Here is a 17,496-nt window from a genome sequence, read left to right on the forward strand (position 1 = left end):
GTCCAATATCCTGCTTCCCACAGTAGCTAACCAGATGCCAATAGAAAGCCCACAAGTAGTGCAACAGAATTCTGTAATATACAGGCCCTGATCCTCATGCTGGCACATGGGAATCATGATGAGTAAGCATAAACAACTTCTTCTCCATAAATGTCCCCAATCCCTGTTTTAAGATGACATGATTGGCAGCTGTCACCACATTCTGTGTTAGTGAATTCCATAGTTTAACTAGGCACTATATGAATTACTTCCTTTTGTCTGCTCTGAATCAAGGAGGGCTCCTGGAGAAGGGCCTCTGCCTCAGATATCTAGGAGCAGATGGCACATAGGGGAAAAGGTTCTCCTTTAGTATCCAGGACCCAAGCCATTTGGGGCTCTATAGGCCATTACCATTACCTTAAACTGGGGCTGAACTTCAATTGGCAGCCAGTAAATGGTATAGGACCAGTGTTATATGAGAGTACCTGCCGGTCCCCATTAATATCCTGGCAGCTCTGTGCTGAACCAATTGAAGTATCCAGACCATCTTCAAGGGCAGCCGTACATAGAGCGTGTTGTGGTAGTCCAATCGGGAAGTTATCAGAGCATGGATCACTGTAGCTAGGTACTGCTCTTCTGGATCAAACCAAACCTAACCCAGCATTCTGTTCCCATGCCAGATACTTATGGGAAGCCCACAAGTAAGACTTAAACTTTACTCATTCTTATCCCCTCTCCTTTCAATGCTAGTGCAAGAGTTACTAAATTAATCTACAATAAGAACTTTGAGTGCTTGAAATGTGCTACATAAAATACAGATTCATTGCACCTCTATCAAACTTTTCTTGAATGCCTGCTTGTTGATTTTCTAGTTCCTGTGTTGAGTGTCTTGCCTTTGGGAGTGGCCCATTTCAAAAGAATTGTTCTTATGCTTGTTCAAACATTACTCTGCGCAATGGCACAGTTACCAAAGGTAAATGCAAGGAGAAGGATTCTCAGAATTGCTGGATCTACTATACTTTGTTTCAAATGGATGGACAAGAGAAGTATGCTGTTTCAGTTGATCCTAATAAAGGTATGTTGTCTCATCAGCAACTGTTCCCTTTTTCTGACAAATAGATTATGGCTTAACAATGGCCACTCTAACCTAGAAATTATAGCAATGGTTGATAGCATTTACCCCAAACAAGAAATATGACTAGTTGGCACAATGAACAGAGTAGTAGAGCAGGACTGAAGAGTGGAAGGACAGGGGTCGCTACAACGCTATTCAAACAATGCTATTCATATCATCCCTTGGTCTTCTCTTCTAAACCTGTCCAGTGTGTTCAGTCTTTCCTTTTTTCCAGTTCCGTGATCATTGTTACCCTTTCCAGTTTGTCTGCATCTTTCTTACTGATACACTGCTACATCACATTGTTCACTCAGATCCAGCTTCTGATCTCAAACAGTTCCAAGATCCTTGTCACTGAGGAGCTGGGCCAAATATCTCCCATCTTGTAGCTATGCATACGGGCTCATCTTCCTGAGCATTTGTCCCTACTGTATTTCATTCTGTTGTTTTTAACCCAAGCCTTTTTTAACCGGTGAACTCTGCTGCCGTTTGATTCTAGCTTACTGACTGAGTTAGAATGGCTGTGCTGTGCCCTGTCTTCTCTGAAGGTTAACAACAGAGCCCTTTTAAAATAGTTATTAAAAGAAAAAACCTATTTGCCTTTGTCTCTTCTTCCACTACCACTCTGCTGCCAAATGCTTGTTCAGTCCTTCTGATCAATCATACTCTGAGAACTTGCATCCTCTGCTGAACTCAAAGAAGCAGGTAGGAGCTGGGAAACAGAATCTTGAACCTTATTTATTTCATGTATTTATTATTACATTTCTATCCCACTCCATGATAGTCTACATGGTTGTCATTTTCTCCACTTTTATCCTCACAACAATCTTGTGAGGTTGGCTAGGCTGAGAGTCAGTATCTGGCCCAAAGTCACCCAGTGATTTTCATGGCTGAGTGAGGGCCAGATCTGCTAAATCCCAACACAACACTAACTGGAGATGCAGCTCTGATAGATCCGATGTTGTCTACACTGTATCTCTTTATAATTCCACTACACCAGGACCCAACACCTTCTGATAAACCATTCTTTTCTCCTCCCTCCCTCCCTCCCTCCCTCCCTCCCTCCCATCTCTCTTACTAATGAACAAAATGTAACCATACATTTTACAAATTTCCCAAACTTTCAATGCCATTCAAGAATTATTGTTTCCTATATCTTACTTATAAGCAGACATGCTGTGGTTAACAAATGACACAATATCTGTGTCCTCAAAATTCACCACCTCCTTATAAAATCAGACAAAACTATTTATTAATCCAAAGGGTTATACCTCATAATGTTCTTGTTCTCCACTGAAACGGACCTCCCAGATTTATTTATTTATTTCAAACATTTATATCCCGTCCTTCCAACAAGCGCTCAGGACAGCTTACACAGTGTAAAATACTACAATAGCACAATAATAAAACAACAATTATTAAAACAATATAAAACAGCACTTCATAAAACTAAGAGGAAGAGAGGAAGAGGGAAAGAATACAAAATGCGACTGTGTGAAAAAGAAAAAAATTAAATCTTCTAAAATCTTAATGTTTATTAATATTAATAATTTAATTATTTAAATGATGGTTAAATAAAAAGGTCTTTACCTGGTGCTGGAAAGAGTATAACATCAGCGCCAGGCAGACCTCTCTGGGGAGCGCATTCCATAGTCTGGGCCCCACTGCGGAGAAGGCGCTCCTCCAGGTAGACACCCTCCGTAAAAGAGGGTCCCGGAGCAGGGCCTCCCCTGCCGATCTTAAAGGGGGTGAGGGCATGTAGGGAAGGAGGTGATCCTTCAGGTATTCTGGTCCTAAGCCGTTTAGGGCTTTATAAGTTAATACCAGCACCTTGAATTGGACCTGGAGTTCCATTGGGAGCCATTGTAGCTGACAGAGGACCAGCGTTATATGAGAATAATGACCAGTCCCTGTCAGCAACCTGGCAATTGTATTTTGTACCAACTGAAGTATCTGGACCGTTTTCAAGGGCAGCCCCACGTAGAGCACATTACAGGAAGCCAACCGGGAGGTTACCAGAGCATGAATCACTGTTGCTAGGCAGTGCTCATCCAGGTAAGGATGCAGCTGATGGACCAGCCGAGCTGCAGAAAGGTGCTCCTTGCCACCGCCGCCACCTGGGTTTCCAGGGATAGCTCTGGGTCAAGGAGCACTCCCAAACTGTGGACCCTGTCCTTTAGAGGGAGTGTAACCCCGTCCAGGACAGGACCAAAATCACTTACCTGAAAACCTGATCCATCCACCAAAAAACCCTCCGCCTTATCTGGATTGAGTCTCAGTTTATTGGCCCTCATCCAGCCCATTACGTCAGCCAGGCACTGGTTCAGGACAGCCCCTGCCTCACCTGGGTTACCCAGCTCTATGAGCATACTGATGACACCACAGCCCAAACCTCCTGATGGCCTCTCCCAGCAGTTTCATGTAGATGTTAAATAGCAAGAGTTAAATGGCAGAGTTGCCATGGCACAAAGCCAAAGTCCCCCAGCAGCACCTTCTGGAATCGACTGGCCAGATAGGAGCAGAACCACTGTCAAGCAGAGCCTCCAACTGCTAGCCTGGCCAGCCTATCCAGAAGGATACCATGATCGATGGTATCGAAAGCCCCTTAGAGGTCCAGAGAACCAACAGGGATACACTCCCTGGTCCCTCTCCCTGCATAGGTCACCATACATGACAACCAAGGCAGATTCAGTACCATAACGAGATCTGAAGCCAGATTGAAATAGGTCCAGATAATCAGTTTCATCCAAGAGCGCCTGGAGTTGTCCTGCCACCACCCACTCCAGCACCTTGCCCAAGAACAGGATGTTGACCACTGGTCTATAATTGGCAGCCACCTCTGGGTCCAAGGGACGCCTTCTTCAGGATGGGTCTGATCACTGCCTCCTTTAAAGATTCATCCCATGATTTTCTCCTAGACTTCTCAAAGTAGGGATAAGACCAAAGAGTATGGACAGCATCTGATCTATCAGAGCCGCATCTCCAGCATCATCCAGATGTATCCCGCCGAGTCTGTAAGGTGTAAAATAAAGGATTTCATTGCACACTTTTTTAGGTTCATGCATATTATGACCCTGGGCACAGCTTTTGAAATCCAGGTCACACTTCCTCTGAAACATCTTTCTCAACTACTTATTCTATTTTTATGGCCACCAATAGCCATACAATTGGTATATCAGTCCTTTGACCTGGATTCACCTGGTCTGCTCTATTGAACTGCCTCCTTCCAGAAGCCAATCTTTGAAGCCTGCTGCTACAACTCATTTCTTAAAGCAGTAAAGTTCAGCTCCAAGTTGATGCTCTCTAGCCTGCAGAAAGGAGAAGGATGAGTTGGCAAAACGGAATCAGAATGCAATTGAAAATAAAATGGGCAGGAGTGGGAGTGGCTGAGTTTGGATGCTGAGGGTTTGGTCTCATGCACTTCTTTTCATGGCTTTAATGCACATTTTGTTTATGTGTTTATTTTTCCCTTCCTAGAGTGTCCAGTGCCCCCTAATGTTGCAGCCATTGTAGGGGGCACTATTGCTGGAGTGGCCCTTATTGGACTCATCCTCCTCCTGATTTGGCGGTTATTGACAGAGCTGATTGATCGCAGGGAATACCACAGATTTGAGAAAGAAAAATCCAAGGCTAAGTGGAATGATGTAAGATGCTCTGCTTGTGAAGTGGAAACAAGACCTGGTTGTGCATGTAGTCTTCTGTCCTTCCTTAGTGTTATTAAATTAGTTGACCAAACGTTTGAGTAATTTCAGTTAGCTCAGGCAGACCTTTCAAATGGGAGGAACCCCTCCCCCCCACGACAAAATAGACATATGAAGTCACATACTGAAAATGCTAAAGCCTCCATATGTTGAAACACACAATCCAGACATAATGGTTTATTTCTATTACAGGTCTGGAAGGGCTGAAATTGAAAGCTTTGGTATATAGAGTAGATGTATCTGTTAAGCTTTAAGAAGTATGCATAGAGTTTTCTTTCTCTGAATTCTGCTGCTCAGAAAGATGCAAAGATGATTAGATTTTCACATAAATGCTGCCCATGTAACCATTGAGCTAGGAGAGGATTTTCAAGAAAGATCCTGGAGCTGCACTAACAACTAATGAAGCCCCATGTATTGGAGTGGTGTGATTTCATTGCTCTCATGTCACTTGTGGCATCATATGTAAATTTCATAGTTTATTTATGTATCGTTAAACTATGGAATTTACTATCATAAAATGGATTATGGCTATCACTTTGGATAGCTTTAAAAGGCAATGAGATATATTTGTGCAGGATATGGCTCTCAATTATTGCAGAGGCAGTATGTCCATGTATCCTATTTGCTAGGCAATATGATCAGGGTATGTCCTACTTACTGGTTCCTCACGGGTAACTGCTGGCCCCTGCACTGCACTAGACAGATCCTTGGTGCTGGGTGTTAGTGTAATATGTAACTACACTGCCTAGAGAATGATAGAAGAATGCAACTTAACCAAGAAAGAGGTCATCCGGGTGATGTGGTGTATTTGACTGGCCTCCTCTTTAGTTAACTGGCCCATTGCAGTTGCAGCCTGCTGATTTATTGTTTCCACTATTTCTATGTATAGTGCCGACAGGTGGCGAAAACAGCACCATCCGTGCACAGGAGGGAGTTAACAAACTCAGGGGAGACATGAGTTTCACAGAAGTATATTAAAGGGTTTTTAAAGTATGTTAAAAAGCACTAAAGGCCCAAAAGAGTGGGAAGGGAGAGGCTGCACACTTGTGTTCATATGAAAAGGGGGAAGGGAAAGAAAAGCAGAATAACTATGGTCACATTCCCCTTCCGCTCCTCAACAAGCAAGGCACTGCCTGCCCGCCCATCCAGCCCCAGCTTCTAGATTGCCTTCTCTGCAGCACCACTCATCCCCATGTTGTCTTCCAAGGAGGGACGCTGGCCACTGCTAAGAAGCCTCTCATGGGAACCGGAGAGCCTTGAAGGTACAGATCAGGCTGGCTGCTAGTCCAGTCTGCACCTTCAAGGTGGGGAGACTGATAAGAGGCAGTTTTGAAGGGACTACATACTCAAAACCAACATTTAGTTGAGGATCCCATTTGTTTATTCTATCAATTTAGGGGGACAATATTGTCAGATTATCAGAAGAGGGTCACTCTGAAGCTCTTCCGATTCTCTAAGCACCAGTTGTTTTTTCTGCCTACTCCTCTGCCGCTGTCACTGAGGGAGGTCCAGCCATATCCTCCTGAATCCTCACCTGCTCTTGAAAGGTTAGGCAGTACTTCCAGCTTACAGATACTTGTGATTTTTGTTTTTGGCAGGCTGACAACCCTCTTTTCAAGAGTGCTACCACCACAGTTGTGAACCCCAGATTTAATGGACAATGAAGTGAAACTACAGCAAAGCTGTGACCACAAAGGAATTCTTCAGGATGGAAAAAATGAATACGTCTTTCTTCACAAATGCTTTTACATATGTTTACCCCTGTCTTTGTCATCAAATATGAGCAGAAATCCATTTGCAAACATGTTTCTACCCAATGGTTATAGGAAAACGCCAGACTGCTAACTCACTTGCATTCCCCATATTTACCTCACCTAAGGCACCCAGAGCAAGTCTAAATCTTCTCCACACATCTGCTGTTAAAGAAATCAGCATTTGGAATTTAAATGAAAATAAAACAAATGGAACAATTCTTAAAACATGTAAAGAAAAAATATTTGTTGTGACTCTAATTCTTGAAATGTAAACAATATTTACTTTCATTTAGAGCAGATCTGAAGATTATTTTACATTAATAATTTCACCATTTCATGTGCAAAATGGGAAAACTGTGTGTGACACCCCTTTTCCTGGTCTGTTCCTGTGGCTTTACCAGCACAATGACATTCCCTTATTTTGGTGCTAAAAAGTTTCAAAATTCTACATTTTTTTTATTTTTTAAGAGGGAAGGGTTATAGAAAAGGTGGTACACTGAAGAAAAATGCATCAACTTTTAAAAAAGTCAACCCTCCTTCCTTGAAAAGGTCCTAGAACTGTACTCCATCATGTTCCCAGTCTACTTTTTGACATTACTCTGCTTTTAGATAGATTGCAGAAAGAAAGAGATTCTTGCCCAGAACCATCCACAGGTTCAAGGCTGAGCCGGAATTTGAACTCAGTTTTATTTTGTATGTAGGATCTTAGGCTCTGGGCAGTTATATTTGGGAAGAGATGCTTCGATGCTGTTGGGATGACACAGGAACCACTTGCAGATCGTAAAGCTGTAGATGGTAAAGTAGGTTCACTGTTGTTATCTAGCTAATTTTTCCAGACTATTTCAAGTTTTGGGCCCATGTTTAACACCAAATGTTGTAGTGGCAGCAGCAGCAGCGATGATGATGATGATGACCTGAGAATGGATAACCGTGACTAAGCCACCTCTGTCCAGGTAAAGATGATGTTGGTACATCAGTCAAAGCTGATAAAGGGTGATCCCTGCTCTCGTCTGCAAGTTTTTAGACAGAGCGGTGGAACTGTAATCGCTAAGAATAGAACAGATACTACAAACAGCAAGCTGATGCAGAAGAAGATGAACCTGAGGGAGGGAAAATGAGGAGGAAGCTCTCTGTAAAGGGGTGACAGCTGCCGAAGAACTAGATGACACTCTGTAACTGTTACTCAAAGTAGGGCAGCCTGCTATGGAAGAACTGCAAGTCATCCTGTGCATCACTGAGCAAGAGGCTAAAGGTCAGCCCAATAGTAGAAACAATAATAAGGCTTGCAAGAAGAGAAGAGTGTTAGAAACACAGTGACTCAGTAGGGGTCCCGGGCCATCTAGTCTGACCCCTGGCCCCAACCAGTTCCACTCATGACATGCCTACCATGTGCATGTCCAGCCTATCCTTGAACACCCTCACCGATGGGGCTTCAACCACCTCCCATGGAAGCCCATTCCATACCTTAGGGGTTCAAACTGCCAGGAAGTACCTGCTGGCATCCAAATTGAACCTTGGTTCCCTGAGCTTTGCTCCATTGGAACATGTCAAGCCCTCCTCCACAGGGGAAAACAGGTCTCAACCCACCTCCACATGACACCCCTCACCTACCTATATGTCGCCAACAGATCCTCTCGGAGTCTCCAGTTTGAAAAGACCAGTTTCCTCAGTCTCTTCTCATACAGCTTCCCCTACAAACCAGCCACCATCCTTGTGGCCTTAAACTGCACCAGTTCCAACCTGACAACAGATCTCCTGCAATGTGAGGTCCAGAACTGAACACAACACTCCAGTTGTGGATGCACCTGAGTCGTATAGAGTGTCAGTAATACCCCTCTCAATCTAGAAGCCAGGCTTCTGGCTATGCATCCAAGGCTGGCGTTCGCTCTCTTGACCACCATGTCACACTGCTGACTCATGTTTAGCCTGCAGTTGATCAGCACACCAAGATCCTTTCCGCAAGTGCTGCTCTCCAGTCATCTGTACTTATGACACCCATCCCTATTCCCCAAGCACAAAACCTTACACTTATCAGTACCCAACACCATCCTGTTGTCCCCCACCTGCTTCCATAGTCTGTCCAGATCTTTCTGGAGCTGGAGTACCTGCTCCTCAGTTGCGGCCACTGCCCCCATTTTAGTATCATCTGTGAATTTGATCAGCAGACTGGTCACCAGGTCACTGATGAAAAGATTGATCAGGCTCAGTCCCAGGACTCAGCCTTGGGGGACCCCACTTGTCCCTGGCCACCATCCTAATGATTCCCCACTAATAGTTACCCTCGGCTTTCAGTCAGTCAACCATGCCCTAATCCATCAAAGAGTGCATCGGTCTATCCCAAAACCCCCCAGTTTCTCAACTAGGATATCATGTGGCACTTTGTCAAAGGCCTTGCTGTAATCCAGGTAAACCACATCCACCACATCCCCTCCGTCTAGCCACCTCGAAACCTTGCCATAGAATTCCACAAATTTCATCTGGCAGAACCTGTTTTTGCATGGCCGCCAACCTCCTCTCTCTACCTACAGTTCCTAGAGCTTTTGCTATTATTAGCCTTTCCTTCATCTTCCCTAGAATGGACCTAAGGCTAACCCGCCTGTAATTCCTGAAGTCCCTTCTACTATCCTTTTTGAAGAATGGGACCACTGACGCTACCCTCGGGTGTAACCTGTCAAGGCCTGGCACCTTTGTAATGTCCAGTGCCCTGAGAAGCTCCTCAACTTTGGGGTGGGGGGGTGTAACTCTAATCCATACCCCTAAATCCCTGGCCTCATCTGGTCACCCATGTAGATCTGCTTTAGGGAGAACACAGAGGCAAAATAGTCATTTAGCATCTGTGGCTGTTCCCTCTCATCAGTCACTGGATCCCCCTCCTCCTTATTAAGTGGTCCCACTGCCTGTCCTCTCGCTATTTACATGTCTATAGAAGCCCTTGTTGTTGCTCCTGATATTCTTTGCAAGTCACAGCTTGTAATCAGCCTTAGCCTTGCGAAGGATCCTTCTGCAACAGCCTCCTTCTCTCAGTATACCCTTCTGTCTACTTGCCCCAGTGCCCACTTCCAGTGCTTTCCTTCACCTCCTGCCTTGTTAACTAGCAGTATTGTCAAGGCTTGCACCCTTGTGTAGTCCCAGCTTCTAGTACTCAACCTGCCGCTCATCCCCATTCCCCTGATCTCAAAGCAAAGGATGGAGTGATCACTTGCATCCAGAGCTCCCCTAATCTGCACCCCATCTATCAGCTCCTCCCTCTTGGTCAAGACCAAGTCAAGGATATTTCCCCCCCCCCCCCCCCCGTTGCATCCCAGACCGTCTGAGTGAAACACACACACACAGCATCTAGGAAGCTACAGATAGATGGGAAGGAGAGGCGGGGGGAGGGGTGCTATATATCTATATATTCCATCTAGGAAGCAACATGACCTGGCGATCACCGCCAAGAGAGTCTCCTGACTAAATATCTGGGAGATTGAAATCTCCCATAATTACCATGTCCCTCCCACCAAGATATCCTCCAAATCTGGTCTGTCCAGGCATCATCCAGGGTCTCAAGTGGACTTGGAGGGCAACAGCATACCCCCACTGTCAGGTCGCTCCCCCCTCCATCAAAACTCTTTAGTTTAACCCAGATCTCCTCTACCAGATCCCCATCTGTGCCCCCCTCTATCTCACTGCAATCTCAGATGTAGGAGATTCCCTGCTGCCTATGTCAGGATGACACACGGACTTATCAGATATGCAGCCTCCATGAAAGATGAAATGAAATATTGCCCAGACTCATACACCCACTGACACATATCCATTCCTTCTTATATATGTGGGAACAAATGACACTGCCAAGTGGAGCTTTGAAGAAATCGGACTTTGAAATTTTAAAGAGAAAAGTCAAGAACTTTGGGGCCCAGATAATTTTCTCTTCAGTTCTTCTAGTTCTTGGAAGAGGAATAGACAGGGAAAGAAAAATTCTCCAAGTGAATGAATGCCTGCCTACAAAGGTGGTGCCAACGTAAGAGATTTGGATTCTGAGACCACAAGCTACACCTCCCGGAACCTGCTGGCACCTCCAAGGCCTGTTTAGCCACAACATGAAAAAGTTTATCAGGAGGGCTTTATGCTGAATCCTACAGAGAAGTACACCTGGGCCTAACAACAGACAGAGGCGTATGCACTGCGACAGAACAGCTCTAACAATCTTCCAATTAGTCTTCCAAAAAATGTAGGAAGAAAGCTAGAGCTTAAAGCACATAGTCTTCAATGTCTATATACTAATGCCTAGAGTACGGGAAACAAACAGCATGAACTTGAACTCTTAATACAGGAGTGTGAATATGACCTGATAGGTAGAACTGAAACTTGCTGGGACAACTCCCATGACTGGAATTCAACAACTGAAGGATATAAGCTGTTTTAGAAGAATGGAAGGAACAGAAAGGGAGGTGGAGTCACACTATATGGTAAAGAGACATATCTCTACACAGAACTATGGGAGGATGAGCTTAGTAGCCCACAGAGAGGATCTGGATTAATATAAATGGAGCAAGGAATAAAAGAAACACTGTGATTAGCATCTATTACTGACAACCCAGTCAAGGAGAAGAAAAGTATGAAACTTTTGAAAAGCCAATCACCAATGTTTCAAAGAGACATCATGTTGTCTTTATGTAGGACTTCAATTTTCCCGATACTGGTTGGGAGACCAATTCTGCCAAACGCAGCCCCACCAAGAGATTCCCAATATATGCTGCTGATAACCTCCTCCAACTGAAAGTGGGGGAAGGAACAAGAGGAACAACTATCCTTGACTTGATACTAACCAACAGGGAGAACAGATTTCAAATATACAGGCTCACAATAGGGCATTTGCGTTGGACGCCGAAGGAGACGCAGAAGGCAATCCGTCGAAATCCTTCTTAGAGAAAGCAGTTTGCTTTCACCAGTCATCACCAGTCATCACACATCCCCACATCGAGATAGTCGCCCTTTGTGTACACCTTACCAATGGGAACTGTGCCTTTGAAGAGATGGGAAAGCAGACACTCTCCATTCAAACTCACTGTTACTGTCTGTGCTCTCAAAGGACCTTTACAGCGTCCACAATTCAGAGCGCTCATCTCAGTGTGGAAGAAAAGAGATCGTTTTGAGTGATTTTCCTCCTGCTACTGTGGACTTGTGAGAAATTCAGAATGACTGATTCCTCCTCAAGTCATTCCACTTGCCTTGCATCTGTTTCTCTCCGTCAGGAAGCCAGCATTTCAAATACAGTAGGACCTTCCACTTGAAAGACTATGGAGAGGCAGAACACAATACGCCAACATCCTCCAGAGAGAAAGCGCCAGGAAAAGATGGAGTTCACCAGTTCACACACAGGCCCCATACATCGCACTTTGAGTGTAGACATTTACAGTGTGAGGGGTGCTCTTTTATTTTATTTTATTTTATTTTATTTATAACATTTTTATGCTGCGCCCATCGCTGAAAGCCTTGGGGCGGCTTACAAGGAAGATAAATAAACATAGAATAGAATAACATTAAAAATTCAGAGTATCTCGGCCATAATATTGAAGTGATGGAAAAGCAGGCGCTTTCCATTCTTACTTGACATCTGAGTTTGACTTCTACAGCGTCCACAATTTAGAGTTCTCACCGGAATGTGTGAGAAGTGAGATCGTTCAAACTCCATATGCTAATGGGACTACTCTGTGTAAGACACTTATATTGCACACAATTCTGAGTGCTCCTATCAGTGTAGTAAGAAAGAGTTTGAATGCCTTTCAAATTGGGTTCATTCCTAGAATACGGGGCTTGTCAGAAAGTCAAATTTTCTTTGTCTAGTCGCTTTGCATCTGTTTGACTTCTCTCGGTCAGGAATCCTGGATTTCAAATATACAGGCTGGCAAAGGGGCCTACCGGTTTAATGCTTATGGAGACACAGAATACAATCCACCAACATCCTCCTTAGAGAAAGTGCTCGTAACAAGGGATCTTACCAGTCATCACAGTTATGACCTTATTGTTGCAATGGCTTCACTTTGAGTGTAGACTTCAACAGTGTTGGGGTGCTCATTTGAAGTGATGGGAAAGCAGATGCTTTCAATTCAATCTCACCATTAATGTCTCTGCTCCCACAAGGTCCTTAACAGCATCCGCAAGTCAGAGTGCTCATCTCAATTGGAATAGAATGCAGAATGCAGAATGGAATGGAAAACAGAAGCTTCGAATGACTTTCAAATTGGAACCTTTCCTGGCATTAAGGGGCGCTCATTTGAATTCATGGGAACTCAGATGCTTACAGCACCCACAACTCAGAGTGCCCATCTCAGTGTTGTAGAAAATTTGACTGCAGACCTTCACAGTGTGAATTGAGGTATGACCTCAGTTTATTATTAAGTACGTGATACGAATGAGGGCAAGCAATTCTTGCGCATGACTTTGCTGTATACAAGAAAGCCAGATTTCAAATATACAGGCTCGCAATAGAGCGCTTGTGTTGAATGCCTATGGAGATGCAGAAGACAATCCGTCGACCTCCTTCTTAGAGAAAGCGCCAGGAAAAGAGGGAATTCACCAGTCATCACTCACACACACAAACACACACACTTATTTATTTATTTGGGGCATTTATAGGCTGTCCATCACTTTCGTCTCTGGACGGCTTACAATATAATCTAAATTCTAAACAAAATAAATTAACTATACCATGACTGAATACATAAAATAGAATAATTAATATAAGTTAAATAAATGAATATACATTTAAATCAATTAATATTAAACTATTGGTTAAATAAAAAGGTCTTGACCTGGCACCGAAACGCATATGACAGCGCCAGGGGGACCTCTAGGGAGCACATTCCATAGTCGGGGTGCCACCACAGAGAAAGCCCCCCTCCGAGTGCTCTGTCTCCTGACCTCTTTCAAAGAGGGTTCCCAGAGGAGGCCCTCTGCTGCCAATCTTAAGGGGCAGGAGGGCATATAGGGAAAAAGACGTTCCTTTAGGTATCCTGGTCCCAAGCCATTTAGGGCTTTAACCAGCACCTTAAATTGAGCCCGGACTTCAGTGGGAAGCCAATGGAGCTGATAGAGGACTGGAGTTATGTGAGAGTAGCAACCAGTCCCCGTCAGCATCCTGGCAGCTCTATTTTGCACCGTCTGAAGTATCCGGACCGTCTTCAAGGGCAGTCCCACATATAGCGCATTGCAATAGTCCAAGCAGGACTATATGCTCCCACATCATCACTGTTAGTGTCTTTGCTCTCAAAGACCCTTCACAGTGTCCACAATTTAGTGCACTCATCTCAGTGTGGAAGAAAGCGCTTGAGTGATTTTTATGCGCAGTTTATTCCTGCTATGGTGGACTTATCAGAAAGTCAGAATGCCCGATTCTTTGTCGTCTTGTATCTGTTTGACTTCACTCTGTCAGGAACCCAGCATTTCAAATATAAAGGTTTACAGTACAGCCTGCTCTCCATAGGCATAAGAGGCCCATGGAGAGGAAGAACACAATCTGCTGACATACACCATGGAGAAAGCGCCGGGAGAAGAGTGGGTTCACCAAATATCACACATGTGTGCCTGGAACATCGCAGTGGCCACATCTGATTGGGAACTCTTATTTATGCTCAATTGACCTGACATCAAAGCAAACGTTTTCCATTCAAATTCCCCTGTGACTGGTATAATTCTGAGTTCTCATCTCAATCTGCAAGTGAGATCATTTCAAATGGCTTTCACATTCATTTCATGTATTGAAGGGTACTCATTAATGGGTTAATAGGTCTACCCTGAGTAAGAGCATTTCAACATTCACAATTCACTGTGCTCATCTCAATGTGAGAATGGAGAGATCGCTTCCAAGGACTTTCATATTGGTTTCATGCCTGGCATTTAGGGGTGTTTACTTAAATTGATGGGAAAGCAGATGCTGTCCATTCAAACTCATTATCATTGGGTCTGCTCCGAGTAAGACCTTCACAGCACCCACGATTCGGCGTGCTCATCTCTATGTTGTAGAAGAGATTGCTTCAAATGACTTTATCATTGGGTTCCTTCCTGGCATTTAGGGCCACTCATTTTAATTGATGCAAAATTGCTTTCCCTTCAAACTCAGCCTACTTTGAGTAATCCCTTGCAGCGCCCACAGTTCAGAGTGCTCATCTCAATACGGTAGATGAGAAAACATCTGCTGTCCCATCATTTCCCATCAGCATCCGTATGTGAGCCCTTGCAATGTGTGGGGCATACGTGTGATAACTGGTAAACACACTCGTTTCCTCACACTTGCTCCAAGGAGGATGGCGATAGATTGTGTGCTGCCTCTTCATAGGCTTTCGACTGAGGGGCACTATCTCAAGCCTGTATATTTGAAATCCAGATTTCCTGAGCAAGAGAAGTCATACAGATGGATCATCATAACTTGACAATGATTTAGGCAATCTGACTTTCTGGCAAGCCCCAATGCCATATTGAACTAAGCATGAAAGTGATTCAAAAGGATCCCTTCTACCACATTTAGAAAGATCGTAACAGTGAGTTTGAATGAAAAGCGTCTGCTTTCCCATCATGTTAGGTAAACACCCTGAGGCCTTCACATGGTTGATGTCTTCATTCAAAGCGGAGCTACTATGAGTGGGGCATACGCATGGACTGGTAAACTCACACATTTACAGGCACTTTCTCTAAGAAGGATGTCCCCATAGGCTTCAAAGCAGCAGGACCTTTTGCGAGCCTGTATATTTGAAATCCACTTTTTTGACCAGAGAAGTCAAACAGATGCAAGACAACTTGACTTTCCCACAAGCCCCCAGATGGCAGGAATGAATGCAGTATGAAAATTATTCAAAGCACTCTCTTTTCTAACACACTTGATATGAGCACTCTGAATTGTGGGCGCTGTAAATATCCCAGTCAGGGCAGAGTCGATAAAGTTGATTAAAGTTATCCACATTTGCTTTCAAGTGATACTTGAATAAATCCCAGTCATTAGTTTAAATTTGCCTATACAGATCTAAATTAACCTATTTTTAAAATCACTGTTATAACTCAAGCCCAGGTTCTGAAACTTTTAAGTGCCTAGCCAGCCTCCTTGTTAAAAAGAGCTTTCCCTTCTTCGGAAGATGAATGTATTGTCTTTGGAAGGGGCCGTGCACTTTCAAGTACTGGGTGGTTAATTTCCCGGTTTCTAGTTATTATGCCACGCTGCGCAGGCGTCCCGATCAACCTCTCCCGCGAGGGCCAATGAACGACCCCCTAGACCGGCAAAACTCGCCCGGCACGGCGGTCCCTAAAGGTTCTGTTCACTCGCAGCGGCTCTTATACAGCCTGAGAGACGGAAGCTGGAATACCTCCGCGAGGCGGAAATTTCACTCACCCTGTCCTTCCGCCAATCGCTGAGCCCTATCAAACGCACACTTCTTGCACGCGCGAGGCGAAGGTTTTAAAGTCGGAGGATACAAATTATAATAGGAGGCAGTCACTGCCACCAACGACACCGAGGGAGGAGTTATTGTTGTCCACCCTCCGCCCTCACAGAAAAAATCAGGAGGAAAGGAAATTGCGTCCGTTTTTGTCAGCTGGTCCGAAGAGTCGACGATTACCGAGCGCGTCACGGAAATCACCGAGGCTGATGCCGTATTATCTCAAAGGAGAACGTTCGGGAGGCGGCGGTGGCGGCTTGCAGGTCGCTAGGGCCGGAGCCCCCCGTCCGCGGAGGAGGAGGCGGAGGAGGTAACGCGAGGACGGGCAGCGAAGAGCCTTAACGGCGGTTCTGTCCTCGCCTGCTCAGCGCCGCGAGGAAAGCCTCTCGGTGGGCAGGGACGGGCCGCTCCTCCTAACCAGCGCGGCGCCCTTGGCTGGGGGCAGCTGCCTCGGTCCCCTCTCGGCGTCCTTGCGGCCTGCCGCTGACCTTCCTCGTTTGGAGCGCCCCGCTGTGGTGAAGGCCGGAGGGCTTCCCTCAGCGCCGCCCCCCCCCCCCCCCCCCGGTTTTGATGTATTAATGCAAAACGGAGGTCTTACGGGCCCGTTAAAGACGAGCTGGCCTATCGCTGCATTAGTTTACCTGTTAGGAGAGGCGGTTTCATCAATTGCATTATCCTCAGATAGTTGAGAAACAGGCACAAGGAGTGCAGGGAAACGTATTGCAAACGGTAGTGTTGGTGTCCCTGCTAGCCAGGTGACTTACAGACCCCTAAACCGAATGCCAATAAGGTCCAGCAAGGCGGAGATTCTTTTGGCTCCTTTATTCAGCTGAGAAGAGCAACCAGGTGTCAGCTTCCCAGTACACAGGCAGGAAGCAACACACACACATTGCATCAACTCATCCTTCTTATAGCTTCTTTCTTTCTTACTTTTTCTCACAGGGTCTGCCTGACCCTTTGCCCAATCCCCTTACGGGGTCTGCATGTCCACTGCATGCCTGCCCTCTGGAAGAGGCTATCTCCATCCGATCCCTTCACAGGCGGAGCATGATCACAGCGTGCCAGGCCTTGCGTAGGGAGTCGTCTTCTTCACCCTGCTCCTTTGTCTCGGGGGTCCTCCTCTTCACACTACCCTTATCTTACCTTATCAATATTCTTTTGCCTCCCCTTTTTCTTCTCCAAAGCAAGCAGTTATACAGAAAGCAAATGGCGTTAACTGAGCTCACCAAGCTTTCAAGCAAGCAGCTTTTTACAAAAGCAAATAGCGTTAGTTAAGCTAGAACTAAATAACATTAGTTAAGCTAATCAGGCTCCTTCAGTAGGGCTGGAAAAGCACGAATATAAGTGGTCTGCAGAGAAGAAATGTACAGGGGAAAGTGACGAATTCACAGTAGTTGGTGGTAATCCTCACGTGCCAAGAGAAACCCATGGTCCAGAGTAAGCCTTTGCTGAACAGAGTCCAATTTCTTGGGAAACTCAGATCCAGCAGTTGAGCATTGCAAGTTCTCTTTGAAGACTTTTATGCCATATTCTACTGC

General features: G+C 45.1%; 1 protein-coding gene across 2 annotated transcripts in view; it reads left to right on the forward strand.

Annotated features, from left to right (window-relative positions):
- Positions 1–6,775, forward strand: part of ITGB2 (integrin subunit beta 2) — a 50,989-nt gene extending 44,214 nt beyond the window's left edge. For both annotated transcript variants that reach the window (XM_044431875.1, XM_044431876.1), the window contains exons 14-16: positions 852–1,054; positions 4,571–4,737; positions 6,393–6,775. In XM_044431875.1, coding sequence (XP_044287810.1) covers positions 852–1,054; positions 4,571–4,737; positions 6,393–6,458 — 436 coding nt within the window. In that variant the 3' untranslated portion in view covers positions 6,459–6,775. The remainder of the gene's footprint in view (positions 1–851; positions 1,055–4,570; positions 4,738–6,392) is intronic.
- Positions 6,776–17,496: the final 10,721 nt, after the last annotated feature.

This window comes from Varanus komodoensis, unplaced genomic scaffold (genome assembly GCF_004798865.1).
Source record: "Varanus komodoensis strain SLA01 unplaced genomic scaffold, ASM479886v1 scaffold23, whole genome shotgun sequence".
Taxonomy (NCBI): domain Eukaryota; kingdom Metazoa; phylum Chordata; class Lepidosauria; order Squamata; family Varanidae; genus Varanus; species Varanus komodoensis.